We start from the raw sequence: 27,099 nt of genomic DNA on the forward strand, positions 1-27,099 counted from the left end.
TAATCAGATGGTAGCTACTATTGTACTGTACTCTGCATATGCATGCCTTTCAATATTAGGACCATTGCATGTCTTACGAACAGTATGTTCATACCACTCTTTTGCCTTCTTAATGATGCAAATAACCTGAAAAATAAAAATTAAGCCACCTGTAATCCTAGCTACTTGAAGACAGAGATAAGTTAGAAGCCAGCCCAGGAAAAACATTAGTGAAACCCCATCTCAAAAAAAAGGGGGGGAGGGGACATGCTAGTACAAAGCTGCTAGTAATCAGCTATGTAGGAAGGGTAAGTAGTTGGATTACTGTCCAGGCTGCCCCAGTCAAAAAACAGGAGAACTTATCTGAAAAATAAAGCAAAAAAAAAAGGGGGGGCAGTGTTAAGCAGAAATAAGAACTGAGTCAAAGGATAGGTACATTTAAAAAAATTAATAGATACTGCCAAATCACCTTTCAAAGAGGAACTATCCATTTACACCACTAAATATGTCATCAAGCCCCAGTGTAGTGATATAATTTATTTAGAAAAGTAGTTCCTATTCACGAATTCTTTGGATTCTGCATTCATCACCAATGTCCTGAGTTTTGTAAAAAAAAATATACTTGTTTAATTACGTAGATCTCATAATATTTCAACTATGAGATGTAGCATAACCAGCCAGTGACTCAGACACTATCTGGAGGTAGGGAAGGAGAAGCCACAGCTCTGTTTTTAGCTTGAAAAGGTGGTTTCATTCAGAAATTAAACAATCAGGGCTGGGAAGGTGGCTCAGTGGTAGACTTGTCTGGCAAGCATCAGGCCCTGGGTTCCGTTCCTCAGCACCACATAAGCAGGAAAAAGCTGGCAGTGGTGCTGTGGCTCAAGCCTTGAGCTGAAGAGGTGAGGAACAGAGCCCAGGCCCAGAGTTCAGGCCCCATGACCAACAAAAATAAATAAATAAACACAAAAACAAAATGACAGTTTCACCTGGAAATTTTATTTGATGCTAGGACAGGACCTACCACATTACTATGGTTAACTAGCCATCTATTCTTTTCTACATAAATCATAACTAGTGGCTGTAACTTAAAGCTGATAAAACTTTTGAACCTGTAAAATAAGAGTCTCTCAGTAACATACCTGCAGACCAAGCCTGTCAGATATGTTTTTGAATAGCTCTCCAGCTAAGTATGCCTTTTACATTCTTAAAGGTTGGGAAGACAGGAGTGTATATGGGGCAGTAAACATAGGTTGCCCTTTGCAGGAAAAGTTTGCTGACTACGGCAGTAAAAGTAAAGTAGTACTTACACACTGTTAAAAAAAGGAGAAAGGGACAAAAAGACTTTATATTGTTTTATTTTTAACTACTAACTTAATTTCATTGGGAATTGAATTCATACTCTCACAGATGCTAAGCAAGAACTCTACCACTGAACTATGTAGTCAAATCGGCATATATTCTTGCCCAAAATATTCTAAATGCTTACAGATTCAGTGAAAATGTTTTCACTGTCTGGCTATGTAAAAGTTGGATATTTTAATGAATTAAAATGTTCCACTGGTGGGTGACATTGTCCAAAAAAAAAAAAAAAAAGAAATGCACTCTTTACCTGACTTATGTAACTGTAATCCCTCTGCACATTACCTTTATAATAATAAAATTTTTAATGTTTGCTAACGTTAAGCAATTCCTATCTAAATATCCCATTCTGTATAGATAGATACATTTACTACAGCAATGTGGAAGACCAACATCTTTTAATACTAAACAAGATGTAGACAATGACATGCATCATCTCACTGGAAATTTGTGGGCAGGGCAATTTGCAAGAATGCTTTAGGCAAATGTTAGGATGTGCCATTTTTATCAGCAAGTGTTAGCATTTTTACTAGTTCCGCCTTTGTGTAGCCAGTAATTATAAAATATGTTTGCATACTGCCGTTAGAAATTCATTTTAGCACAGCTCCATGAAAGCAGAGGCCGAATGACGACGGTCTCTATTTGACAAGTTAGGGCAGTGACTTGTCCAAAGTCACAGTGCGGAGCTGGTTACCAAAGCTGAGCTCTTCTAAGGAGAGGTCTGTCCCCACTTCTCCGCTGGGAAGGAAGGCAGAAGCGGAGGACGCGGGGGAGCAAGTGGGCACGCACAGGGCCGGGACGAGGGCAGTGAGTGCGCCCGCTCCCGATCGCGGCAGCCGGCCCGGGGTCGGTGGCCTCTATCACGGACCCTCGTGTCGGAGAAACACGAGCGCGAGGCCTTTTCCCGAGGAGGCTCGGACAGCTGCCGCGGGCCCTCGCCGAGGCCGCGCGGCTGCAGGACCCAGCGGTCCGCGAGCGAAGGGCTGGGGTTCGCGGGGTGGAGACGGGGCGGCGGCGGAGCTGGGGTCGGGCGGTGGGTTTTGCGGCTGAGCCCCGTGGTGGGCTAGGAAACGGGGCCGGAGCTGGGAGTCCAGTTGGAGTTCCTACGCCCCGGAGGGCTCGGAGACGCGGAGGGGACCGAGGACGCCCGGGGAAGCCGAGGAGGGTGCGAGGCCCGGCGGTCTCGGGGGCGCGAGGATGCCGGCGAGGACCCCCAGGGACGCCCGTGATTGGATAACCCCTCAGGCCCCGCCCCCCAGGCCCCTCTCAGCCCCGCCCGCCGCGCCGGCTCGCGCCTGGGGAGCGGGGAAGGGGACCGGGGCCGGGGGAGGAAGGGGGGAGTGGAAGAGGTGAGGCCCGTGCACGCGCCCCACTCACCGCGGGTGCGCGAGCCGCGCGCTCTCGCGGCCGCGTCGCCATCTTTATCCCCCTCCGTCCGTCTGTCTGCGGTTGGCTTTGTCTGTCTGCAGCGCCGCCCGCCGGCTCCCCTTCAGGCACTCGGCCCAGAGCGGCCCTCAGCCCGCTGGGTCTGGTACGGGAGAGCCCCCGCCCAGCCGGCCCGAAGCTGCAGCTGGGGGCCCATTGTCCGGCGGTCCGTCTGTCCGGAGGCGGGGCCCGGAGACCGGAGCGCGGCGGGGCGCCGTGGCGCCGGGTAAAGAGGCCCCTTCCCCGTCGTTCCTCCGCGGCCGCGCCGGGGATGCAGACGCTGCGCGGCCCGACCGGGGTCACAGGCTGGAGGCCCTTTTGTCTGTGGGCGCCGGGGGAGGAGGCGGGGGCGGCCCGGGGCGGTGTGGGGCGCGGGGCGCGGCCTGGGCCGGCGCGGGGCCCGCGTCTGACAGGCGGCGCGGGGGAGACCGGCCGCGGGGCCCCGGCCCCCGCGTGTCGGCCCCGCGGAAGACCTGCTCCCTTTCGCTCTCCCCCGAGTCTGTGACCGCGGCCCCGGCTCGCGCCCCGGCGCTACCTGCGCTCGTGCCCGGGAAACACCTAGCGGCGTAGACAGACGCCGCCCCGCCCGGGCCGCGGCGCCGGGCGCCGGAGCCCGAGCTGCGTGCCAGACGCTTGGCCTCTCCTTGGCAGGTCGCGATCGCTCGCTCGGGTTCGGACGAGATTACTGCGCTCCGTGGGAACCGCACCAGAGTTGGAGGTGGGACTGCACCCTGTTTTCTTGGGGCTGGCCTCGCATCCGCCTTTGGTTTTTGTTTTGCTGTGCGTCGTTTTTGTTCTGTTCTGTTCTGCTTTTCTTGTTACTGTCTGGGGTGGCTGGACGCTGCAACCTAACAACCTGTGGGAGAGCGGAGGCCGTGATAAAGGGAGACCGCGTCCTCCCAAACGGCCTTCCCTTTAAGAGAAAACCCCTTGTGGGCCCGAACCTCCCTTTACCTTTCTTCTTATTCCAATTTCCTTTGGGATGATGCTGACCCAGCCGCTGTCCAGTGACATTTGTAGTTCAGTGTCACATTTGGGCTCAAAGTAAAACTGACCGAGGGACCTATCAGGTCATGTCTATGGTTCTGGTTAGCTTTCACTGCCGATCTAAGTTGTCTAAGCTCTAAGGTTGTGTCCAGCCAGTGCCATTTATTTCCCCACTTATGTCCAAAAGTCCACGACCCACAGACTTGTTTTGGGAGAGGATGGAAGTGTTTTTAATCATTGTCCTGTTTTGTTTTGCGGGAGGAAGAGGAGGGCGTTTGCTTCTTTTTTCCTTGATCCCTCAGGTGTGAAGTCCCCTGGGTACCATTTCTTCAGTTCCCTATTGGACCACTAGGGGGATTGTAAGAGGCAGTGGACACAGCCGATTTAAATATGCAGATGCTCATCTCTGTCTTTGCCTGCCATGTAGCTTCAAGATGGAACTGTTGTCTGGGGAAGAGTTGGGCTCCAGTTATTTGGCAATCCTTCAGAAGTTAACTTCCTTACCTTGATCTCAGTTTCCATTTCAAATCTTGAGGAAAAGAAAATAGAATAGTCAAGATTCCATTTTTCCTTTATATAAGGTGAATTTCAAAAAAAATTAACAATCTATTCATCTGTCCTCTTCGTGATTCCATAGACATAATAGGAAAAGATCTGAAGTGACATACTCATTCACTGCTGCCATTAATAACTAACTAGTTGATTAGATAGACTAAGATGGTTATGGTGGTACACACCTATAATTCCTGCTACTTAGGAAGCAGAAGTTGGAGGATTGCTTGAGTCTTGGAGTTTGAGACCAGCCTGGACAACAAGGCATAATCTTGTCTCAAACGCGGGGAGGGGAGAATGGTGTACACAAACAAACAACAAACTTAGAGAAAGCATATCGTTTGTATTTTCTATTAGTGGACTACACTTTAAATAATTTAAATTGTTTTTTTTTACTGTGTATATTTGGAGTTTTTTTTAATTCTTTTTTTAATTAAAGGTCTGAAAAAGAACTGTGTTTGATATGCAGATATGATAGAAGACTGCCTGAAAGCTGCTTCCTTTGCCACTTCCTGTGGAGGCCTGTCTTTGCCATTTGCGGTTTCTTTCTTCTTTTGGTAAGGGAGGCAGGATCTGATTACTGGTTTGAGGACCTTACTAGCTACTTAGAGGAGTTAGTTGGCATTAACAGGAGATGAGTCTTCATTAACTGGCATGCAAAGTACAGCTAGTAGCAGCCTCTTACAATTCCTCTTAAAACAATAAATTGAATTTTATATTTGTATATAACAGTACAATTTGAGACAGTAGGAACTGAAAGAAAACTTGAGTGACTAAATCCATGTTCCTGTCTGGTAGAAAATAGAATTTTTTCATTTATATCTGTGTATTCACTCTGGATTTTATTTTCTCCTGTGGCACTGGGAATTGAGCCCCTTGCTTTACTCATCCTAGGAAAGTTGCTCTGCTGATGAACCACACCTCTAGTCTTCTGTCTGTCAAAGAAAATGCCACAATTTCTGCTACTAATCCAATTCAGATTCTCTAACATTGTTTCTGGCTGGACTAATCTTTCTTGTATTTAAAAGAACCTTCAGGCTTAAGTATCTGTCATCTATATTAGGAGGTAGATGCATTTCTCTGTTGCTCTTTTTGTATAGGGAGCTTTTGTGTTTGTTGCTCGCACTGGTCATTTTATAATACAGAGGCAAGATTGAGAAGAGGCCAATTTCAACCACCTCTCCAGAACACAGTAGGACCAGGTTAATGTTCCACATTAAGGGACTAAATGACTACTTAACAACATGTGGATGTTGTCTGACTCTTCTGGTGAGAGTGCATCTTCACCTTTGGAAGTTTGATTTACTCTAATGCTCTGTCATCCATGGTAGCTGGCACCGTGTCTGCATGACTAAATAGACGTTTTATTTCCTGTGCTGTGTTCATTTAAAGGATTTTATGTTCATTTAAGGATTTTATGTTTGTGTTTTGCTGGTCCTCAGACTTGAATCAGGGCATGGGCACTGTCCCTGAGCTTTTGTGCATGAAGTTGAGCACACGAGCCAGAGCTCCACTTCTGTCTTTGGGGAGATGAGTCTCACTTTCCTCCCTAGGCTGGCTTTGAACCACAATCCTGGAATCTCAGCCTCCTGAGTAGTTAGAGATTATAGGCATGAGTCCCAACACCTAGCTGCCTAAGGGTTTGGAGACATTTCCTACTTCATAAGAATGTGATTTTTTTTATTTCCCCTAGGTGAGATAACTTCTTAAAAGAAAATGTCTAGAGGCTCCCATTGGTGCAGCCTGCAGGGCTTGCCTTCAGTGGGAATGTGACACATGAGCTGCCGAACTCTGGCTTCCTTCTGCTTCCTTCTACAGTCATTAAAGATTAATGCTTTCAGCCCACAGTACTTCTAACCTTGATCACCTTAATTTTTCTTCTCGGTCTATCTTTTCACCTTGAACATAATCATTTAACAATATTCTGAACTACAAAGACAGAATTAGAATAGAATTCTCTGAACTCCTCTAAAGAAGCTCCTTAATCTCCATTGTGCTGGAAACTAACTTTAATCTTTCCTTCCTTCTCTCCTTTCTTTTAATTATTTACAAATGGCGAGTTTTATATATGCTCTCAATTTTTTATAGTTTCTGAGAAAAATGACATGTGCTTGCAATATCCTTTTGTATTGTAGGTTAGCACCTTGCAAGGAGGTAGCATTATATCCAGCCGTGAAACTGGGAAAAGCCAGAGCTCTCAGATCAAGGAAACATGTCCCGTCGGAAACAGACAAATCCAAATAAAGTTCACTGTGAGTATTGGGCTTTGTCTTCTGGAACTGGGAGTGTTGAGGCTTGGAATGAAAGAGTAACCTGAATTTATGCTGAGAAGCTCTCACAGATTGTAAAAAGAAAGGGTTAAAGGTTTTAGATAACAAATTCAAAGTGTGTCTCCTCACTAGAATGGATGTTTTCTAACCTGACTTAGGAGTATATACCTTCTTCCTTAATACATTTACAAACAATTATAGAATATCTACTCTGCAAATCTTTATGCTAGATGTCAGAGCTATAAGATAAGTAAAGCCATAATGTACCTTCAGATACACACACAAGAAATATATAAAAATACAAGACAGGGGCTGGGAAGGTGGCTCAGTGGTAGAGTGCTTGCCTTGCATGCATGAGGCCCTGAGTTCGATTCCCCAGCACCACATAAGCAAAAAGAAAAAAAAGCCGGAAGTGGTGCTGTGGCTCAAGTGGTAGAGCACTGCCTTGAGCTGAAGAGCTGAGGGACAGCCCCTGGGCCCAGAGTTCAGGCCCCACGACCGGACCCAAAAAAAAAAAAAATACAAGACAAGGGGGCTGGGAAGGTGGCTCAGTGGTAGGGTGCTTGCCTTGCATGCATGAGGCCCTGGGTTTGATTCCTCAGCACCACATAAGCAGAAAAAGCCGGAAGTGGCGCTGTGGCTCAACAGTGCTAGCCTTGAGCTGAAGAGCTGAGGGACAGCATTGCCAAAAAAAAAAATACAAGAGTATATGCTAAGTGCCAAATACGGATGTTGTAGATGTATACCACAGAAGTTAAGAGGAGGGAAGTTAAGAGAGTTCCATGGACTGAGGTAGCAAGGGAATGTTTGATGAAAGAGGCCCTAGACCATAAACTTAAAGAGACCATATGTTAGAAATTGAATTTGGTAAAGAGGCAAAGAAAAGGGAAACTCAAGAAGATATGCATTTTCTGTTAAAAACACATTTTTCTGAGAAAAAAGACTTTGTGTATGGGAGAAATTTCATTTGTGTAAAAGTCATAGGGCATGAGGTTGCACATGCTTAAATCATGGAGGATTCTCAGACAGGAAAAGCAAGTGGATTACCATCTAGAATGCAGTGTTTTGGCACTACAAATCAGTAGGATGGGACAGATCACCTAAGGCATGAACTAAAAACAGGAAGTCTGCATTGTTGCTTTGCATTGTTTCTCAATAGTCGTATGTGTATCTTTTATTTTGGTAATTAGATTGTAAACATCTAGATGGCAGAAATTGTGTGACTATATATATATAAATGTGTGTATTATATGTATATATGCACATACACTTTAGCACTGTTCACACATTTAGATGGCAGAAACTATGAGACACATAGATAAGTATAGATCTAGATTACATTGTTTTTATGAGCTGCTGCTTAGCAAGTGTGAGGCCCTGAGTTCAAACCCTGAAAAAAAGTGCCTTATTAAATGCTAAATTAACATTGGTATCTATGTAAGTTTGTGGTAATTAGCTATTTCCAGTGATATGGGTAGATAAACATTCTCACTCAGATGTTCATTAGAGGTGATTTAGTTGTCTATTATTGCTTGACTAAAGTACATTTGAAGAGAATTCAGGTTATAACTAAAACCAAACAAAAGCCAAACCAGACCAAAACTAAAGATATTTGAGAAAATAGATTAACCCAGGAGTTAAGAGAACTAAAATTAATTTAAAATATATCATATGCCAGATACTATATAGTATTTATCTTTCAGGCTAAAGAAAAAAGTTTGAACAAAAGAATTAGAATGTAGCCAGGCACCGGTGGCTCACACCTGTAATCCTAGCTATTCAGGAGGCTGAGATCTGAGGATCAAAGCCAGCCCAGGCAGGAACTCCATGAGACTCTTATCTCCAATAAACCACTAGAAAACCAGAAGTGGTGCTGTGGCTCAAGCACTCGCCTTGAGCTGAAGAGTGCAGGGACAGCGCCCAAGCCCAGAGTTCAAGCCCCACAACTGACAAAAAAAATAAATAATTAGAATGTATTTGATATCTTAAATATTTAATAAATAATGGTAATAAGCCTCTATATAATAATTCTTCTGTTTAAGTCCTGGAAAAGTTGTATAAGAGCCAGGCGCTGGTGGCTCATGCCTGTAATCCTAACTACTCAGGAGGCTGAGATTTGAGGATCGAGGTTCAAAGCCAGCCTGAGCAGAAAAGTTCCTGAAATTCTTTTCTCCAATTAAACACCAAAAATCCAGAAGTGGCTCAAGTGATAGAGTGCTCATCTTGAGCTGAAGAGCTGAGGGTCAGTGTCCAGGCCCAGAGTTCAAGCCCCATGACTGACCAAAAAAAAAAAAAAAAAAAAAAAGCATAAGATAGAACAGTTGGATGCTTCCAAAAAACATAGTCTTGAATAGTTGGATCTATAAGGCTGCATAATATAAAGGAAAGTGATTTGCAAGGATTTAGAAGTTGTCATTAAAACAGTAAGATGCAATGTGTTTGAAGGCGAGGCTTGTCGAAGATGATCTTTAGCATAGGTCATCTAGCACAGGGGTGCAGGAGGATGTTGTCATCTCCATCCAGTTGAGGATGATTATTGACAAAAGATGAAATGTTAGAGAGGGAAGAAAGGGTAGAGATGATGAGTTTACAAATCAGGCAATTCCACGAGTTCACTTATAAAAGCCATCTATTCAAAGAGACTGATAAAGTTTGAAGGAAGTAGCTGGAAGGTGATGGCACAATTACAGGAAAGGCTGGGGAGCCAGCAGAGGCTTTGCATGACCTATGTAGCTGTGCCTATGTAGCACATGCCATTAATTGCATCTCTTCCCACTATAGTCATGGCCAAGATAAAAGTTGCTGCTGGTTATCGGAGTTGGAAAATAGATGGACAAATGGACCATGACAGAAGGGAAAATATGACAGACACATAGTTACAGAAATGCAGTTATCTAGAGTCAAACTAGTAAATGTGCTATTAATGCAGTGGGTGGGATTTCAGACTCTTCAGTGGTGACTATTAAGAGGACCCTTAGAGTTGGATATGAGCAACTAAAGAGCTGCAACTAAAGAGCAACATCCCCAGGGGGGCTTGGTCAGTGATGCATTTGGGCAGGGAGCCAGGAGGCCTTCTAAAGCAAAGCTTTAAGTTAGTAAACAAAAGATACTGAGCTCTGCTGGGTTTTGAAATCTAGTTTGTTTTTATTTTGGGATAGTAGCTCACCCTGCCCTTTCAAAAGATTATTTCTTATTGCTTATGACAATAATAGCAAGTAGAAGTTAGTAATTTTAGTTTTCTGACCTCTTGAGTTTCCTATCCCCAGGCAAAGAAATGGAACCAGTGATATGTATTTAATTTAATGCTGCTTATCTATTTGAAGTAAACTAAATAGACTCCTAGTCAGAAGCAGGAAAATGCAGAAGCTGTGCTCAGATGTCAAAGCCAATCAGCCCTTGAATAGCATGATGGCTTTGCTTCATGACATCTGCCTTCTGGAACAAAAGTTGACTGAGCGGCATGAAGCTAGAAATCTCATGCTGAATTTTGAAAAATCTCATTTAATTTGACCCTCATTTAATTTGAGATGAGACCTGATCATTGGTATTTTTTTCAGAAGCTTTGCATGTATTTTTAGGTCAGGATAGAGTCACTGACTTGATTTGGATTGAAAACAGTAGCAGTATTAAATATTGTGTGGCGTCTCTTCTTTGTCATCTGTGTTATTTTATGTGAGGCCGTCCTTTGTCCTAAATCCTCCTCAATACTAGTGGTATTGGCCTCTATTCTCAAATGACAAATTCAAATTATTTAATATGGGAAATTTTGCTGCTTAATGTTTAAACTATGTTTAATATATTTCATTATTAGTATTATAGCTTGATTTGTTTCCTATGTGTCCATACCATTAACTTGTTTTAGCATCAGCACAACAGTAGTCCATTGTAGGAATAACTCATTCATAATGAGGGAAAGCTCTATTTTATTTTGTTTATTTACTATTTTTAGTGGTACTGGGTGTGAACTAAGGGCCTTGCACTTGCCAGCAGGGTGATGTATCACTTGAGCCATGCCTCCAGCCCTTTTTGTTTTTGTTATTTTTCAAATAGGGTCTCGCTTTATGCCCTATCCAGCTTGGACCACGATCTTGAAATTGATACCTCCCGTGTAGCTGGGATGACAGGTGTGTACACCAAGTCCAGCTTTTTGAGATGAGCTCTCATGCACATTTTACCCAGACTGACCTTGAACTACTATCCTCTTGATCTCGGGTTCCTGAGTAGCTTAAGATCACAGGCATGGACCAATACCCAATGGGGTGGGGGTGGGGGGGAAATCTCAGTTGTTTTTTTTCTGGGCCTGTGCTTAAACTCAGTACTGTCCCTAGGCTCCTTTTTGTTCAAAGCTAGCGCTCTACCACTTGAGCCAGAGCACCACTTCAGCTTTTTTGTATATGTGTTATTAACTGGAGATAAGAGTCTCACAGGGGCTGGGGAGGTGGCTCAGTGGTAGAGTGTTTGCCTCACATGCATGAGGCCCTGGGTTTGATTCCTCAGCACCACATAAGCAGAAAAAGCCAGAAGTGGCACTGTGTGGCTCAAGTGGTAGAGGGCTAGTCTTGAGCTAAGAGACAGTGCCCAGGCCGAGTTCAAGCCCCACGACTGACAGAAAAAAAAAAATCCAGATAAAGAGTACAAATCCAAGAATAGACCAAAAAAAAAAAAAAAAGTCTCACAGGCTTTTCTGCCCAGGCTGGCTTTGAACCATGATCCTCAGATCTCAGCCTCCTGAGTAGCTAGTTTTATAGGTGTGAGCCATGATAGCTTGGCAAAAATCTCAATTTTTAAAGTAGAATGAAGTATTAATTTCTTACCTTCCATTCAGAATGAGATAGTTCGCTTGTGAGTTTCTAATTAGTCTACACAAAGAAGTATAAGTAAATTACTAAGTAAGATTCATTACCTAATTAATAACCATTGAAGGGAGTATTTTTCCTAAATAAAAATTTTTGTGTCTCCTAAAGAAGAATTCCCCTGCCAGGCATTGGTGGCTCACGCTGTAATCCTAACTACTCAGGAGGCTGAGATCTGAGGTTGTGGTTCAAAGCCAGCCCAGGCAGGAAAGTGCATAAGACTCTTATCTCCAATTAACCACCAGAAAACTGGAAGTGTGCTGTGGCTCAAGTGGTAGAGCACTAGCCTGGAGCTGACAAACTGAGGGACAGCACCCAGGCCCAGAGTTCAAACCCCACGACAAAAAAAAAAAAAAAAAAAAAAAAAAAAATCCTGTGCCTGTCAGCATCCCTTAGATCTACTGTAAAAGCTAATGGTCATGCCATTTGGCACTTACTTGGTTGTTCTTGTGATTGCTTTTTTTGTTTTTGTTTTTTGTCATGAGGCTTGAACTCAGGGCCTGGGAACTGTCCCTGAGCTCTTTGGCTGCCACTTTGAGCCACAATTCCACTTCTGGTTTTCTGGTAGTTAATTGGAAATAAAAGTCTCATGGCCTTTCCTGCCTGAGCTGGCTTTGAACCACAATCCTTAGATCTCAGCCTCCTGAGTAGCTAGGATTATAGGTGTGAGCCACCAGCACCGTACTTTCATGACTGTTTTTATATCTAAATTGCTAAATCCTTTCCCCAGAAGCATGCAAATTTGTGTTCTGCCTACTTACCACATTACTAAACTCGGACTTAGTGCAGAGCTTTTGGAATAAAAGCCCAGAATTGTAAGTGAAGGAGAAACTGCTGCTAGGCTGAAATCTCTGTTTTAGACCTTCTCCCTTACTTCTTTTCCAATCTTACTGAGTACAAATTTCTGTTAACTGTCCTGGACAAGTTGAGAATACATTCATACACTCACATTCCCAGTTTTGCTGGAACCAAGCAAGCCACTAGGCACTGGTGGCTCACGCCTGTAATCCTAGCTACTCAGGAGGCTGAGATCTGAGGATCCCGGTTCAAAGCCAGCCCGGGCAGGAAAGTCCATGAGACTCTTATCTCCAATAAACCACTCCAAAACTGGAAGTGGCGCTGTGGCTCAAGTGGTAGAGAGCTTGCCTTGAGCTGAAGAACACAGGGACAGCATCCAAACCCAGAGTTCAAGCCCCATGACCGACCAAAAAGAAAAAATTTCATTAAAAGACTTTTGATTTCATATTATAGTATATATGAGAGATTAGAAATATTTAACTTCAACCTGAACCTTTTCACAGTGAAGAAGAAATAAGCCCTTAAACTCCTTTGTTTTCTAAAAAGCACAACTAATTTGTCTTCATTCATTCTCTCAGCACCTGGGTTACAAACTTCCAGCTAGAATTGTAATCCTAAATTCCTCACTCGCAGAACATGACATCTTTTTTTTTTTGTTTTCTGAATTTGACATCTAGTCTCTTAGAAAATACTTTTTACCTGTTTTACTTAATATCTGCTACCCTGAAATTATATTTATTTAACTCTGTCAAGGACCCAAGAAAGAGAATGATGAAAAACTTTACTTGTTGACTTTCATTTCAAAATTCCTATTTGTTCTCCAAGATGGCTTTGATGACCTTGCTCTTATGTGGTCTGAACATCCTTACACAAATCAGAGACACATAGTATTTTAATTTTATAAGTAAAAAAGGGAAAGATAGTTCCTTGCTTTTTATTGTAGAACACAACTAAAATAGACAAATATTGTGAAGGTTAAAAATGTGTTTGTAAAGCCGGGCGCTGGTGGCTTACGCCTGTAATCCTAGCTACTCAGGAGGCTGAGATCTGAGGATCAAGGTTCAAAGCCAGCCCAGGCAGGAGAGACCGTGAGACTCCTATCTCCAATAAACCACCAGAAAACCAGAAGTGGCGCTGTAGCTCAAGTGGTAGAGCACTTGCCTTGAGCTGAAGAGCTGAGGGACAGCGCCCAGGCCCAGAGTTCAAGCCCCACGGCCGACCGAAAAAAAAAAAATGTGTTTGTAGGTCTGTGGCTTAGTGGTAGAATGTTTGCCTAGCATGCATGAAGCCCTGGGTTCGATTCCTTAGTACCACATAAACAGAAAAGGCTGGAAATGGCACCCAGGCTCAAGTGGTAAAGTGCTAGCCATGAGCAAAAGAAGCTCAGGGACAGAGCCCAGGCCCTGAGTTCAAGCTCCAAGGACAGGCAAAAAAAAAAAAAAAAAGTGTTTGTAACTTTAAGTATCACTATCCTACAATACTGTGAAATTTATGTAATCATTTAACCACAATAAAAATTATTATAAAATAGGCAAATAAAATAGGCTCATACTTGGCTAATATGGGTACATTTAAATCTAGGGATCAGAGGACTTTTTTTTTTTTTTTGTCGGTCGTGGGGCTTGAACTCTGGGCCTGGGCGCTGTCCCTCAGCTCTTCAGCTCAAGGCGAGCGCTCTACCACTTGAGCTATAGCGCCACTTCCGGTTTTCTGGTGGTTTATTGGAGATAGGAGTCTCACGGTCTCTCCTGCCCGGGCTGGCTTTGAACCGCGATCCTCAGATCTCAGCCTCCTGAGTAGCTAGGATTACAGGCATGAGCCACCAGCGCCCGGCTTCAGAGGACTTTTTAAAAAATACTATACCAACAATCTTGGGGCTGGTAAGGTGGCTCAGTGGTAGAGTGCTTGCCTAGCATGCATAAGGCCATGGGTTCAATTCCTCAGCACCACATAAGTAGAAAAAGTCGGAAGTGGCATTGTGGCTCAAGTGGTAGAGCTCTAGCCTTAAGCTGAAGAGCTGAGGTACAGCACCTGGGCCCAGAGTTCAGGCCCCACGATCAACACAAAAACAACAACAACAACAAAAAAACTATACCAACAATCTAAAGGTAGAAAAAAATTAATGCTACATTATAAACACAAACAATTCTATAATACTTCTTAATCACTAGTATTGCTATGGATCACTCATATTAACATGACATACTTTAAGTCTTAGTACCTTTGTTATGAAAGGATAATTATAACAGAATTGGAAATTGGATGAAGATCATCCACTTATCTTTCTTTATGAGGTCTGCTAAAAATTGCTTCTTTTAAATATTATTATAAGTCAAAATGCATAAAAAATAAGGTGTGTGTATATATATATATGTATTTATATATATATATGTATATATGTGTGTGTGTGTATATATATATATATATATACTTTTTTTTTCATGTCCATTGTAGAACTTGAACTCAGGGCCTGGCCACTGTCCCTGAGCCTCTCCCTCAAGGCTAGCACTCTACCACTTAAGCCACAACACCACTTGCAGCTTTTTCTGAGTAATTTATTGGAGCTAAGAATCTCATGGACTTTGCTGTCCAGGCCAACTTCAAACCACAATCCTAAAATCTCAGCCTCCTGAGTAGCTAGGATTACAGATGTGAGCCATAGGTGCCTAGGTCATAAAAACTTTTTTTTTTGGGGGGGGTCCAGTCGTGGGGCCTGAACTCAGGGCCTGGGCGCTGTCCTTCAGCTCAAGGCTAGCGCTCTACCACTTGAGCCACAGCGCCACTTCTGGCTTTTTTCTTTTTGCTTATGTGGTGCTGAGGAATGGAACCCAGGGCCTCAGGCATGCAATGCAAGCGCTCTACCACTGAGCCACCTTCCCAGCCCCCATAAAAACATTTTAAAAGAATAACATTTACCTTAGCTTTTTTCATTATTGGGAATAGAATAAAAGACATTTTTCTGTTGAAAAGGAATGAGAGATTAATTTATCTCAATTATCCTAGGTGAGATTGCCAGCAAGAGCTTGAAATGGGGTTGAATACACTCTTCTCTGAGAGCCTAAATGTTTAGACATTAATAGACAAAACTAAATTTTAAGCCTATGTTGTCAGACTAAACTGAATGACTGGCTTATCTTGAAAGGTAGATATCCTTTTAGATGTCCTTCTACTAATCTAGTGGTGATTTCCCATTATGAAAGGGATACATGTATTGTTCATTCTCAGCATGTTATAAACCTAGTTGGTTTCTGGCTAAGTTTCCCTAGAGACCTGAAGTGGTACTGATAAAAATGAACTTCCTTTGATAATTATGTGCTGGCATATAACTTATTCCTTACTGCTCTGTCTGTCCATGGCTCCTAACTCCAAAAATGTGAACCAGTTTGATCATGCTCTTGTAGTTTCTCCATGAAACCAACATGGAGAAATTGAATGTTTTATTACTGTAGTGAGGAAAAAGGCACTCAACACAAAATTCACTCTTTGCTTTCTCTAGCAAAATTTTTATTCAATTTGTCACTTTAGAAATTATGAGCACGGGGGCTGGGAAGGTGGCCCAGTGGTAGAGTGCTTGCCTTGCATGCATGAGGCCCTGGGTTCGATTCCTCAGCACCACATAAGCAAAAAGCCGGAAGTGGCGCTGTAGCTCAAGTGGTAGAGCGCTAGCCTTGAGCTGAAGAGCTGAGGGATAGCGCCCAGGCCCAGAGTTCAGGCCCCACAACCGGACCCAAAAAAAAAAAAAAAAAAGAAATATAGCCGGGCGCTGGTGGCTCACGCCTGTAATCCTAGCTACTCAGGATCTGAGGATCGCGGTTCAAAGCCAGCCCGGGCAAGAAAGACCGTGAGACTCCTATCTCCAATAAACCACCAGAAAACCGGAAGTGGCGCTGTAGCTCAAGTGGTAGAGCGCTCGCCTTGAGCTGAAGAGCTGAGGGACAGCGCCCAGGCCCAGAGTTCAAGCCCCACGACCAACAAAAAAAAAAAAAAAAAAAAAAAGAAAAAAAGAAATTATGAGCACGAGCCAGGCGCTGGTGGCTCACGCCTGTAATCCTAGCTATTCAGGATGCTGAGATCTGAGGATCAAGGTTCAAAGCCAGTCCAGGCAGGAAAGTCCATGAGACTCTTATCTCCAATAAACCACTAGAAAACTGGAAGTGGCACTGTGGCCCAAGCGGTAGAGTGCTCGCCTTGAGCTGAAGAGTGCAGGGACAGCGCCCAGGCCCAGAGTTCAAGCCCCCAACTGACCAAAAAAGAAAGAAAGAAAAGAATTATGAGCATGGACTTAAAGCAACCTGTTTCGTATGTGAGGGCTTTGTAGCTAGCTAAGAGTGCACTTTTAAAACAATCCACTTTCATTTGCACTCACAGGATGAGTCATAATTGCCAATGCCAGATACTTTAATCCAGACACAGTAATTCATAATGTAGTATCAGAACCACCATTTTTCCTTTTGTCATATATATTAGCCCTGAGAACACTGTTTTAGTATTTGTTTCACATATCAGTTTCAGTTGGCATGGAGTTAATACCAACACTAGATCAGAGCCATTTTTTCCTACATAGAGACAAATGTTTGTTTCCAGAAAAGCACTTCAATGAACCTTTTATCCTAGAAATTACATGTCTGCTAGAAAGCAGTTTAAAAAATATAGTCATTAGGTGGGACTATAGCTCAATGGTAGAGCACATGTTTAGCATGTGTGAGTTCCAGGGTTCAATCCATAACACCAAGAAAAAAAAGACATTAGAACTATATGAACCTGACCTTAATTTTCTCCTCGGTACAATACAGTTTATCCTCAGTATTATTAATACCTGCCTCATAGAATTTTGCAGAGAATCATGGTGTGTGAACTATAAGCAGTTTACATAGAGGCTAGAATTAGCAAGTGTCCAATAGTAGTAATTGATGTCTAGAATAGATCTATATAGTAGAATATTTACTGAATGAATAAGCAAATCACATGAAACCTACTCTACATCACATTGTTTTTTCACTGCCCCTAGACTAGTTAAGTACTACAGATAAAACCACCAGCTCTTTCTTCCCACATCATTGTATTCTGCTCTGAACCTGTGGCTATTTACTTTCCTTTCACCCTTCATTAAGAAAGGTTTGACAATAGTCAAACCTTTCACTGGGGCTGTTACTCTTACTTGCTGACTGGGAAATGGAAGCTGTAGTTTCCCCTCTGGCTGACAATGGAAACCTGGAGAAAACCAACACTTTCTTCCTATGTTCCCTGTGAAGGGTTTCCTGAAAATAAAAGAATATTTGAATGCTAACACTTCAGTAACTACATGGATCTCAGGTGCTGAGATGCTTACAAAAACAAAAGCCACCTTGATCCAAGGAGATGAAACACATTTGTTTTGTTTTGTTTTTTGGGTCCGGTCATGGGGCCTGAACTCTGGGCCTGGGCACTGTCTCTCAGCAATTCAGCTCAAGGCTAGCGCTCTACCACTTGAGTCACAGCGCCACTTCCGGCTTTTTTCTTTTTGGCTTATGTGGTGCTGAGGAATCGAACCCAGGGCCTCAAGCATGCAAGGCAAGTGCTCTACCACTGAGCCACCTTCCCAGACCTTATTTTTTTTTAATCTGAATTTATTTATTTTTTTTTTTGAGGGGGGGGGTCCGGTCGTGGGGCCTGAACTCTTGGCCTGGGCGCTGTCCCTCAGCTCTTCAGCTCAAGGCTAGCGCTCTACCACTTGAGTCACAGCGCCACTTCCGGCTTTTTTCTTTTTGCCTATATGGTGCTGAGGAATCAAACCCAGGGCCTCAAGCATGCAAGGCAAGCACTCTACCACTGAGCCACCTTCCCAGCCCCCAAAACACATTTTTTTGTTGTTGTTGTTGTACATTAGTTGGTTTATTTCAGGAAGTTTGTTCCTCAGCAGAAATGAGTTCATGTATTTTTGTTCTCATCTATCCATTATTCAACCAGTTGATTTTATCATGGCTACTTCTGATAGACTTTAGGAAATTAAGGAAGAAAATCCTGAGCATATCTTCAAAGGCATATGGATGAAAGAAGGGATTAAAGATTTATTTAGAAGATTTATTTGAAGCACTTGTCTGTAGTTCTAGATAGACACTTAGTTGGGACCTTAATGCTAGTAATTTTAGGCACAGAAATTTTACCAGTTTGGTTGCCTTGACTTCATACCATCATTATGCCTCTTCTTGCCTCTGTTACCCAATTGATGGAAGGTTGTAAATGGGATTGAGATTCTGCAGTTAAATTTGTAAAGTAGTGACTGATTGCCTTTGGAGAAAAGTCAAGAAAAGCAAATAATGCTTTCTAGAGCCTTGGGCTTACTGCCAAGAAAGAGCAGCTGCAGTCAGAAGCTGTTGGAGGCAGCAAACTGATTGGGCGGTGAATGACCCCACTACAGGGTACCTGCCTGTCTTCTACCTTTGAATGGTCTGACCTTCCAACCAGCTAGTCTGGGGATCTGCTGCCCAGTTGGTGGCCTGACTTATTTTTCCTTGTGACCACCAGGGGATCAAGTATTTGCTGGGCTAGAAGAGCAAGCCCGCCAGGCGATGATGAAAACTGATTTTCCTGGAGACCTTGGCAGTCAGCGACAAGCTATCCAACAACTAAGAGATCAGGACTCCAGTAGCAGTGAGTTCTGCACCTTCTGGTAATGACTCAGGGCAATGGGAGAAGAATTATCATAGTGTGTGTGCTCTGGGGATTGAATATGGGTGTTGGGAGGAAGATTTTTAAAAAAGAGATACATAGACCTCCATGTCTGTAATTGTTTCCTAAGGTGTGTGGGCATATGTGCTCATTCAGAGAGTGAATAGGTTTGACATTGTGTTTTTACAACTCATCAATTACAGTACTTGACGTAATACCTTATACAGATAGGTCTGTGATAGTTGTGATTGAGGACATCCCAAAACCCAGGAAGAATTAGTGCCTAAGTAATCCTTAGGTCAGGTTCTTTTTTTTTTTTTTATCCTTATCTGCTAGGATCTATTTGTAATTAATAAAATATAAATGTGGCATTGATAAAGTTTTACACATGGCATAGTTTTAGTGGCATCAAAGTTTATTTAGTGATAAGTTTATGCAGCATTTTGTAAGATGCTAAAGTCCAAGTCTTCTCACCTCAAACCCTCAGTAGAGCTCTCTAGTTGGAAGATAGAAAAGATTGGCTCTTACTAGGTGAGCCTCATAGATTGCCTGTTCCTTGATCTGTCTGAACAATTTGAGATGTCTTACGTCCTAGAAAGATTTCCACACTTCCTTAACCTTACACGTTTGATATTGGTTCTTATTATCAATTTAGAGTATATTTCTAGTTGAAAGACTGGGAGAAACCAAAGAGGGAAAGAAAATTCTATAACACTCAAGGTAGAAAAGGGCTGGGAATGTGGCTTGGTAGTAGAGTGTTTGCCTAGCATGCATGAACCCCTGGATTTGAATTTGATACCTCAGTACCACATAAACAGAAAAAGCCAGAAGTGTGCTGTGTGTGGCTCAAGTGGTAGAGTGCTAGCCTTGAACTAAAGAAGCTCAGGGACAGTGCCCAGGCCCTGAGTTCCAGCCCCAGGACTGGCCAAAAAAAAAAAAAAAAAAAAGGTAGAACGCTAAACAATGGTGGCTCAAGCTAGTAATAGTAGCTACTTGGGAAGCCATAGCTGTGCACAGTGGCATGTGCCTATTCCAAGCACATGGGAAGCTGAGATTAGAAGGATCACCATTCTAAAATAGCCTGAGCAGAAAAGTTCTAACACACTATCTCTAATGAGGGATGCTGGACATGGGGGCACATGTTTGTCATCTCAGCAACTATAGGAAAAGTAGGAGGAACTAGGAAAGTCCAGGAACACTGCCAGGTAGAAAGCAGGACCCTATCCTATAAATAACTTGTAAAAACAAGGCTGGAGGCATGGTTCAGAGTTCCAAACTTTACAGTTTTCCCCACAGTAATAATTAAGCAACAACTACAAGAACTAATTTAGTAACTAATCGCCTAGGTGCTGAAAAATGAGTCCCAAAATTTCTTGAAAACTTAATGGGACCCATCAGTTTCCTGAGTAACAGGTAACAAAAGCAACATTTATAACTGTTTAATAGGTTTCCATTCTGGAAAAAAATGCATCATCACTCTAGATAGTATACCTTAAAAATACAAATATTCCTGGCAGAGTGATAAATTACAAAAAAAACAGTTGATAAGTTGCTTTACACTAAACTTACAAGTATTACATATGAGAAATAGGAGGCTGGTGAGAAAATATGGTATGATTCATTCTGTGAAATTTTCTCATTCTGAGAAAATATGGTATGATTCATTATTAAGATGATTCAAGAGAAAGGAAGCTTTGGGCTGGGACTAAGGCAGTATGCTACATATCTTTCCATGACCCAAATCCAGTCCACCAAGTGAATGGTATCTAATACTAACATGTAACTACTAGAATATGACTTGCGGAAGTGGCGCTGTGGCTCAAGTGGTAGAGCACTTGCCTTGAGCTGAAGTTTGCAGGGACAGTGCCCAAGCCTAGAGTTCAAGCCCCACGACTGACCAAAAAAAATAGAATATGACTTGGTAGAATTTGTCAAGAAAGGGATATAACCAGTTTTTCCTGGAAAGAAAGGAAGCCCATATTGTCCAACCATTGGTGGATTTAGAAATTATGCAAAGGATAGTAGAAAAAAAAAAAAAAGAGAAGCATCACTGTTAGGAAATACAAATCTCATTGCAGAGTCAGAGAATCTGGTCAGGCTCTGCCATGTATTTCTCTCTGCTGACATCAGGCCTAGGAGTCCAGGATCTGGGTAGAGTTGGAATACAGCTGAAGTCTGACAGTTTCCCTAGGTTTGGTTTCCTCTTGAGATCTTCAGAGTGTTGTTTCCAGAACTTAATTTGTTATTGTGGGGTTTTTTCCCTTCTATTTCATAAGTAATATGGGGGTGGGGGTGCAGGGAAATAGCTTACCCAGATCTTGCAGATTCCCCATTCATAGGTAGGCTTCTTGCCCCACCCCACAAATCAAAACAAACTCAGTTCTTATGTAAAATAACAAGAAATGGAATTTCATCCTAAAGAAAAGAATGGTACATTTCTTCCATTTATACATTTAGTTATCCATCAGATACTTCAAAGAATTAGTGTAAACAGTGAGTTGTTTCAGTTTAGAATTCTTAGTACTAGTAGAATGAGAACAGAGTAGGTGCTCCAGATGCTAAGCTAAGGCAGGAGGATTAGATGTTTGAGGGTAGCCTAAGCTATATGGTGAGACCTTGTCTAAAACACATATTTCTTTTAAAGTGAGTTGGATACTCCTGAAAACGGTTTGAGGTTGGTTGCTCTGCCAATTTCTCACTGTAATGAACAGCCTTATCTGTATAAATGATACCATTTTTAACTAATTTACTTCTGCCTCCTTATAAAAGCTTGGAAGAAAAACTTGCTAGTGTTCCTCTAAGTATACTTGGGATTTGTTGGGAGAGAAAAGCTTACTGGGGCTCAGTGTGGAATAGTTTATGCTACCATGGGAAAAGTTGGTCAAGGGATTATATTAGGGAAAAAAACTAAGTAATAAAATGTTGGTAAGGTCAAGAGGTGTGTGTTATGGAAACGAGCTGGGTGTGAGATGCTTTGGGGGAGGTGTGATTTGAACTGAGGTACTTGAGAGCTGTGCATAGAATTGTTTTCATGATAATATAGATGGCCCAATGTCCATTTTCCTATGCAGCTGTGCTTCATTTTCTCTTTAGTGTATATATGGCATAATAAGTAACAGTGATAGCTGGTTTCTATTTAATTGTACCCAATTAAGCCTTGATACAAACTCTTACTATGAAACATCTGCTTCCCATTACAGCTGCAGACAGAAGGATAGACAGTTCAGGATCTCTTCCTACAAAAATCAGAACAAGTAACCAGTTTATGTGTTCCAGGTGACAGTGAGGGTGATGAAGAGGAAACCACACAAGATGAAGACTCTTCCCACACATCAGAGGAAGATGGTGGGGTGATCAAAGTGGAAAAAGACTTAGAAAATGCAGAACAGCCTGGTGGTGGTGGGAATGACGTAGTAGAGCATGAGGCAAGTGACAAATGGCTCCAGAACCTGGGAGTGCTTTATCCCTCTGTGCTCATGCTCCTCACCCACATGTCACAGTCTCGCCACTGACAGTCTCCTGGGCTATCATGCAAAGCCTCTTCCTTCACAGCACCAGAACCCATAGCTCACACACACAGTTCTTTTCACACAGCCTTCCTTGCCTTCCTTTTCTACTCCCACATCCCTGCCCTCCTGTACAGCCCTCTTTCCTAACACTCCCACTTCTTTCTAGACATAACAGTCCCTTTTCAAAAACTTCCCTACTCAGGTGTACCCTGGAATATGCTTGAAAATTGTAAGTCAAAGGGTTACCACCTCACTAATTTGGTTCCTGAGGATTCTTGCAAGAAGCATGGTAGGAGAGAAACTAATCCTTGCCCTGCAGTTTACATGGGGATAATATCAGCTCTTGCTGGAGCAATCCTATAGCCTCCTGGTAGAAGCCCTGAAGACATGAAGATGTGATGAAATTTAAATCTCTTTCAAATAGTGCTTTTTTTCCTTTGTCCCACAAGAGGAATCTGAGAATAACATAATATTAAGTTATGCATCCTGTTAGAAGACGTGAGGAATGGAAAAAATTGTGGAGTCTTTATGACTTGCCTATTTGTTGAATTGTAGATCACAGAGAGCTTAAGTTCTGACCCATTGCTTGAACTCTGCCAGTGTCCACTCTGCCAGCTAGACTGTGGGAGTCGGGAGCAACTGATCGCTCACGTGTACCAGGTATGGCACGGGGACCTGGGATTTTTGGACCTTAGGCTCTGGCAGCTTGCTTATAATCCATATCCTGCACTGGCTTTTGTCTCTGGGTCCTGAAGGAATCTTGGGATATTGTTTCCATTAGGACTCCATTCCAAATCCCAGAACATGGTATGTTCTGGATATGTAGGGTAAATAGGTTCTAGGTACCCAGGCAGACATACTGTGAAAATTAAGTATCATTTTTTTTCTAAATTATTTACTGCATACATTTATAGTGAAATACGAACTGGATTGCTATCTATTAATAATGAGGGCTTTTAAAGAAAAAACATTCACAAGAGTCCATTTCAACCAATGGTTAGGCATGGTGGTCTATGCTTGTCATCCAAAACTATGGGGGAAGCACAAATCCAGCCTAGCCCAGGCTTAGTGAGACCCTTATCTTGAAAGGAGGAGCACATAAGTTGGCTTATGTAATAAAATACTTCTAGTAAGCCGAAGTCCCTGAGTTTAAACCCTAGTATTGCCTAAAATAAATAAATAAAATAAAAAATGAACAGTAAAGCCGGGCGCCGGTGGCTCACGCCTGTAATCCTAGCTACCCAGGAGGCTGAGATCTGAGGATCGCGGTTCAAAGCCAGCCCGGGCAGGAGAGACCGTGAGACTCCTATCTCCAATAAACCACCAGAAAACCGGAAGTGGCGCTGTAGCTCAAGTGGTAGAACGCTCACCTTGAGCTGAAGAGCTGAGGGACAGCGCCCAGGCCCAGAGTTCAAGCCCCATGACCGACAAAAAAAAAAAAAAAAAAAAAAAAAAAAAAAAAAAAATGAACAGTATTCCTGTGGAAGACCCTACTTAAAAATTTGAGGTTAGACAAAACATATATTACTTGTTGCATACCAGCATTCCCAGCCAGCTCCCGCATTTGACCTTCATTGCTCTCTGAAAATGCACTTGTACAGACACAGTTTTAGCCAAGAGAGGGAGAGAGAAAGAGAAACCATTCTAGGGGCTGGGAAGGTGGCTTAGTGGTAGAGTGCTTGCCTGGCATGCTTGAATTCCTGGGTTTGATTGCTCAGTATCACATAAACAAAAAAGCCAGAAGTGGCGCTGAGGCTCAAGTGGTAGAGTGCTAGCCTTGAACAAAAGCTCAAGGACAGTGCCCAGGCCCTGAATTCAAGCTCCACAACCGACCAAAAACAAACCAACCAACCCATTCTAATCATGAAGTCCTCTTAAGGCTCTGAAGCAGCTCCTGAGCCCCACTGCTTCTCTCTCCCCACCCCAGCCCCTCTCCTCCCCCGGTCCTGGGGCTTGAACTCAGGGCCTGGGCACTGTCCCTGAGTTTCTTTTGCTCAAGGCTAGCACTCTTCTACTTAAGCAGCCACAGCACCACTTCTGGCTTTTTCTGTTTATGTGGTACTGAGGAATTGAACCCAGGACTTCATGCATGCTAGGAAAACACTCTACTGCTAAGCCATATTCCCAGCTCCCTGTTTCTTAAGCCAGCCACATGTCCCAAAATATGGTCAGAACACATGCTTAAAAATCTGAGCAATAGGGCTGGGAAGGTGGCTCAGTGGTAGAGTGCTTGCCTTGCATGCATGAGGCCCTGGGTTCAATTCCTCAGCACCACATAAGCAGAAAAAAAAAAAGCCGGAAGTGGTACATGGCTCAAGTGGTAGAGCGCTAGCCTTGAGCTGAAGGGCTGAGGGACAGTGCCCAGGCCCAGAGTTCAGGCCCCACGATCGGACCCCCCAAAAAAATCTGAGCAATAGGTCCCATGGTTTCCCTTATTTGCAATAACTAGTATATGTCTGAGACAACAGAAACTGTCAGACAAGTTGATGTTAGGCGAAATGAACCCCAAGATAAGGATTCACATGTTTTATTATTTCTTGCAATTGTTTCCAACATACTTACAAGATAATTTCTTTGTTGCTTTGTATGTACCTCCCCCAGGGTATAAGCCCTGCTTTTGCTGTATTTGATGCTGCTATAATTTGTGGAGGGGGAGGGAAAAAACAAACTGTTTAAATAGGGTTACACGTGGACCCATTACAACAATGAGATGTACAAGATGCTATGTCGGAAAAAAAAAAAAAAAGATCTGAGCAATGGTGTGAATGGCCCTTCTGAAGGTCCACTAACACAACAGGCCTTGACTTTTCCAGAAGTGAGACAGAGAAGAGCTGCAAGTCGATTGTTCTGAGACTAAGGAAACCTGATGTTTCCAGGAAGTAGTAAAGAGGGTGCAGATGTCCTGGAGGTAGGACAAGATTGACAGACTAAAGCTCTGTTTTACAGCACACTGCAGCAGTGGTGAGCGCCAAGAGCTACATGTGTCCTGTCTGTGGACGGGCCCTCAGCTCCCCAGGGTCACTGGGCCGCCACCTCCTGATCCACTCAGAGGACCAACGATCTAATTGTGCAGTGTGTGGAGCCCGTTTCACCAGCCATGCCACTTTCAACAGGTTAGCTGGGCACCCTGTTGTACTGGGAGCAAGTTTCTGGGTGTGGGTTCCACTTTCCCAAGTCAAAGGGAAGTCTAGAGATACAGGTGATGCAAGGGCAACTGACACATGACCACTTGGAAATTCAAGTAATGTGACTAGGATGGTAAGAAGCATCTGTTAGATATCCCTAAGGGAAACATTCCCTTTTCTTTCCTCATCAGAATATTTTCAGCTAGGAACAGATGTAAGAAATTGCAAGAACATTTATGATAAAATTACGATGTACTGAAAAATCCTGATATGAGGACATCATCTCTAGTATTTCCTAGGAAACTAGAACTCCAGACAGTGTCCTCATCCTATTAGCCTAGCATATAATGCAGAGGCTGCCTTTCATTGCAGGCAGTGCCAGGTGGGGGAAGGTGAGGTAGTGGACTATACCATTCTAAGGAAGTCCCCACAGCCAGGCCCCTTCATTCACACAGTAGCCTGGCCCTAGACAGGTCTTCCCTTGTATCAAAACCAACCCCTAATACTGAACTTGGCCTAATAGGAAAAGAATAAAGAAAGGAGTAAGTCAGGACCTGACACTTGCTACATAGAAACATTAACAATCTTAATATTTTTGCTTCCCAGTGAGAAACTTCCTGAAGTACTTAATATGGAATCCCTACCCCCAGTCCACAGCGAGGGTCCCTCCAGTGCTGAGGGGAAGGACATTGCCTTTAGCCCTGCAGTGTACCCTGCTGGAATTCTGCTTGTGTGCAACAACTGTGCTGCCTACCGTAAGCTACTGGAAGCCCAGACCCCTAGTGTACGCAAGTGGGCCCTACGTCGACAGAATGAGCCTTTGGAGGTGCGGCTGCAGCGGCTAGAACGAGAGCGCACAGCCAAGAAGAGTCGGCGTGACAATGAAACCCCTGAAGAGCGAGAGGTGAGGCGCATGAGGGACCGTGAAGCCAAGCGCCTTCAGCGAATGCAGGAGACAGATGAGCAGCGGGCTCGCCGGTTGCAACGAGATCGGGAAGCCATGAGGCTGAAGCGGGCCAATGAAACCCCAGAGAAGCGGCAGGCCCGGCTCATTCGAGAGCGAGAGGCCAAGCGGCTCAAAAGGAGGCTGGAAAAAATGGACATGATGTTGAGAGCTCAGTTTGGCCAGGACCCTTCAGCCATGGCAGCTTTAGCTGCTGAAATGAACTTCTTCCAGCTACCTGTGAATGGGGTAGAATTGGACAGCCAGCTTCTGGGCAAGATGGCCTTTGAAGAGCAGAACAGCAGCTCTCTCCACTAGACTACACCCTCCTGCCTGCCCTCCCATCCGCCCAAGCCCACAGGGATTGGTCCTGCATCCACCCATGAGGCCATCCTTGCTGCCAGAGGCAGGCCTGGGTTGGCTGCAGGTAGACTTGTACCCCTTGCATGTGGGAGCAAGATGATGGGGCCAGGAGGAACCCAGCTCAAGGCAGCTCTGGACAAGGGAGCAGGCACTCCAGAGAACTAGACTCCCAGCCAACTGGAGCAGGCCAGGTTGTGGGACTGTAAGGCCCCAGCACAGCCTGTGAAGTTGTGTGGGCAAATAAATTAAGTTCATCTTTACTTGCCTTTGGCTGCTTGTGTCTCGGTT

At 43.6% G+C, this 27,099-nt stretch overlaps 3 protein-coding genes across 11 annotated transcripts in view; 1 reads left to right on the plus strand and 2 right to left on the minus strand.

Annotated features, from left to right (window-relative positions):
* Ist1 (IST1 factor associated with ESCRT-III) overlaps positions 1–2,861 on the minus strand; it is a 27,231-nt gene extending 24,370 nt beyond the window's left edge. Inside the window, exon 1 of the mRNA XM_070026220.1 lies at positions 2,716–2,861. Within this exon, the coding sequence (XP_069882321.1) occupies positions 2,716–2,757 (42 nt within the window). The 5' untranslated portion in view covers positions 2,758–2,861. The remainder of the gene's footprint in view (positions 1–2,715) is intronic.
* Positions 2,862–2,905: 44 nt separating this feature from the next.
* Positions 2,906–27,076, plus strand: Znf821 (zinc finger protein 821). Of its 8 annotated transcripts, XM_070026215.1 has the most exons (10): positions 2,907–2,989; positions 3,415–3,481; positions 4,772–4,859; positions 6,438–6,554; positions 10,623–10,696; positions 18,728–18,853; positions 22,148–22,296; positions 22,936–23,040; positions 25,327–25,493; positions 26,112–27,076. In XM_070026215.1, the coding sequence occupies exons 5-10, from the start codon at positions 10,690–10,692 to the stop codon at positions 26,764–26,766; spliced, it is 1,209 nt and encodes a 402-aa protein (XP_069882316.1). In that variant the 5' UTR covers positions 2,907–2,989; positions 3,415–3,481; positions 4,772–4,859; positions 6,438–6,554; positions 10,623–10,689; the 3' UTR covers positions 26,767–27,076. The 8 variants fall into 8 exon arrangements, with proteins under 8 accessions (XP_069882317.1, XP_069882316.1, XP_069882319.1 ...); XM_070026218.1 differs by lacking the exon at positions 10,623–10,696 and having other exon boundaries at positions 2,909–2,989; positions 4,742–4,859; positions 18,728–18,872; XM_070026217.1 differs by lacking the exon at positions 10,623–10,696 and having other exon boundaries at positions 2,909–2,989; positions 18,728–18,872.
* The window catches only part of Atxn1l (ataxin 1 like), a 37,866-nt gene continuing 14,152 nt past the window's right edge, over positions 3,386–27,099 (minus strand). Inside the window, exons 4-5 of one of the 2 annotated variants that reach the window (XR_011372708.1) lie at positions 3,718–4,279; positions 3,386–3,619 (exon numbers count right to left, since the gene is read on the minus strand). The gene's annotated coding sequence lies outside the window, so the exon portion shown is untranslated. Of the gene's footprint in view, positions 4,280–27,099 lie in introns of both variants that reach the window. The other variant, XM_070026211.1, reaches the window with a different exon arrangement.

The sequence above is a fragment of the Dipodomys merriami genome, unplaced genomic scaffold (genome assembly GCF_024711535.1).
Source record: "Dipodomys merriami isolate MVZ:Mamm:240054 unplaced genomic scaffold, mDipMer1.0.p SCAF_176, whole genome shotgun sequence".
Classification (NCBI taxonomy): domain Eukaryota; kingdom Metazoa; phylum Chordata; class Mammalia; order Rodentia; family Heteromyidae; genus Dipodomys; species Dipodomys merriami.

What these genes read in the sequence shown, in the direction of transcription:
- Znf821 (XM_070026213.1), top strand. Translation starts at nt 6,515, where the DNA reads ATGTCCCGTCGGAAACAGACAAATCCAAATAAAGTTCACT. An exon ending in AGATCAGGACTCCAGTAGCA is followed by an intron (nt 18,854 to 22,147) that starts GTGAGTTCTGCA and finishes TATGTGTTCCAG; the next exon opens with GTGACAGTGAGGGTGATGAA. An exon ending in AGCCATGCCACTTTCAACAG is followed by an intron (nt 25,494 to 26,111) that starts GTTAGCTGGGCA and finishes TTTGCTTCCCAG; the next exon opens with TGAGAAACTTCCTGAAGTAC.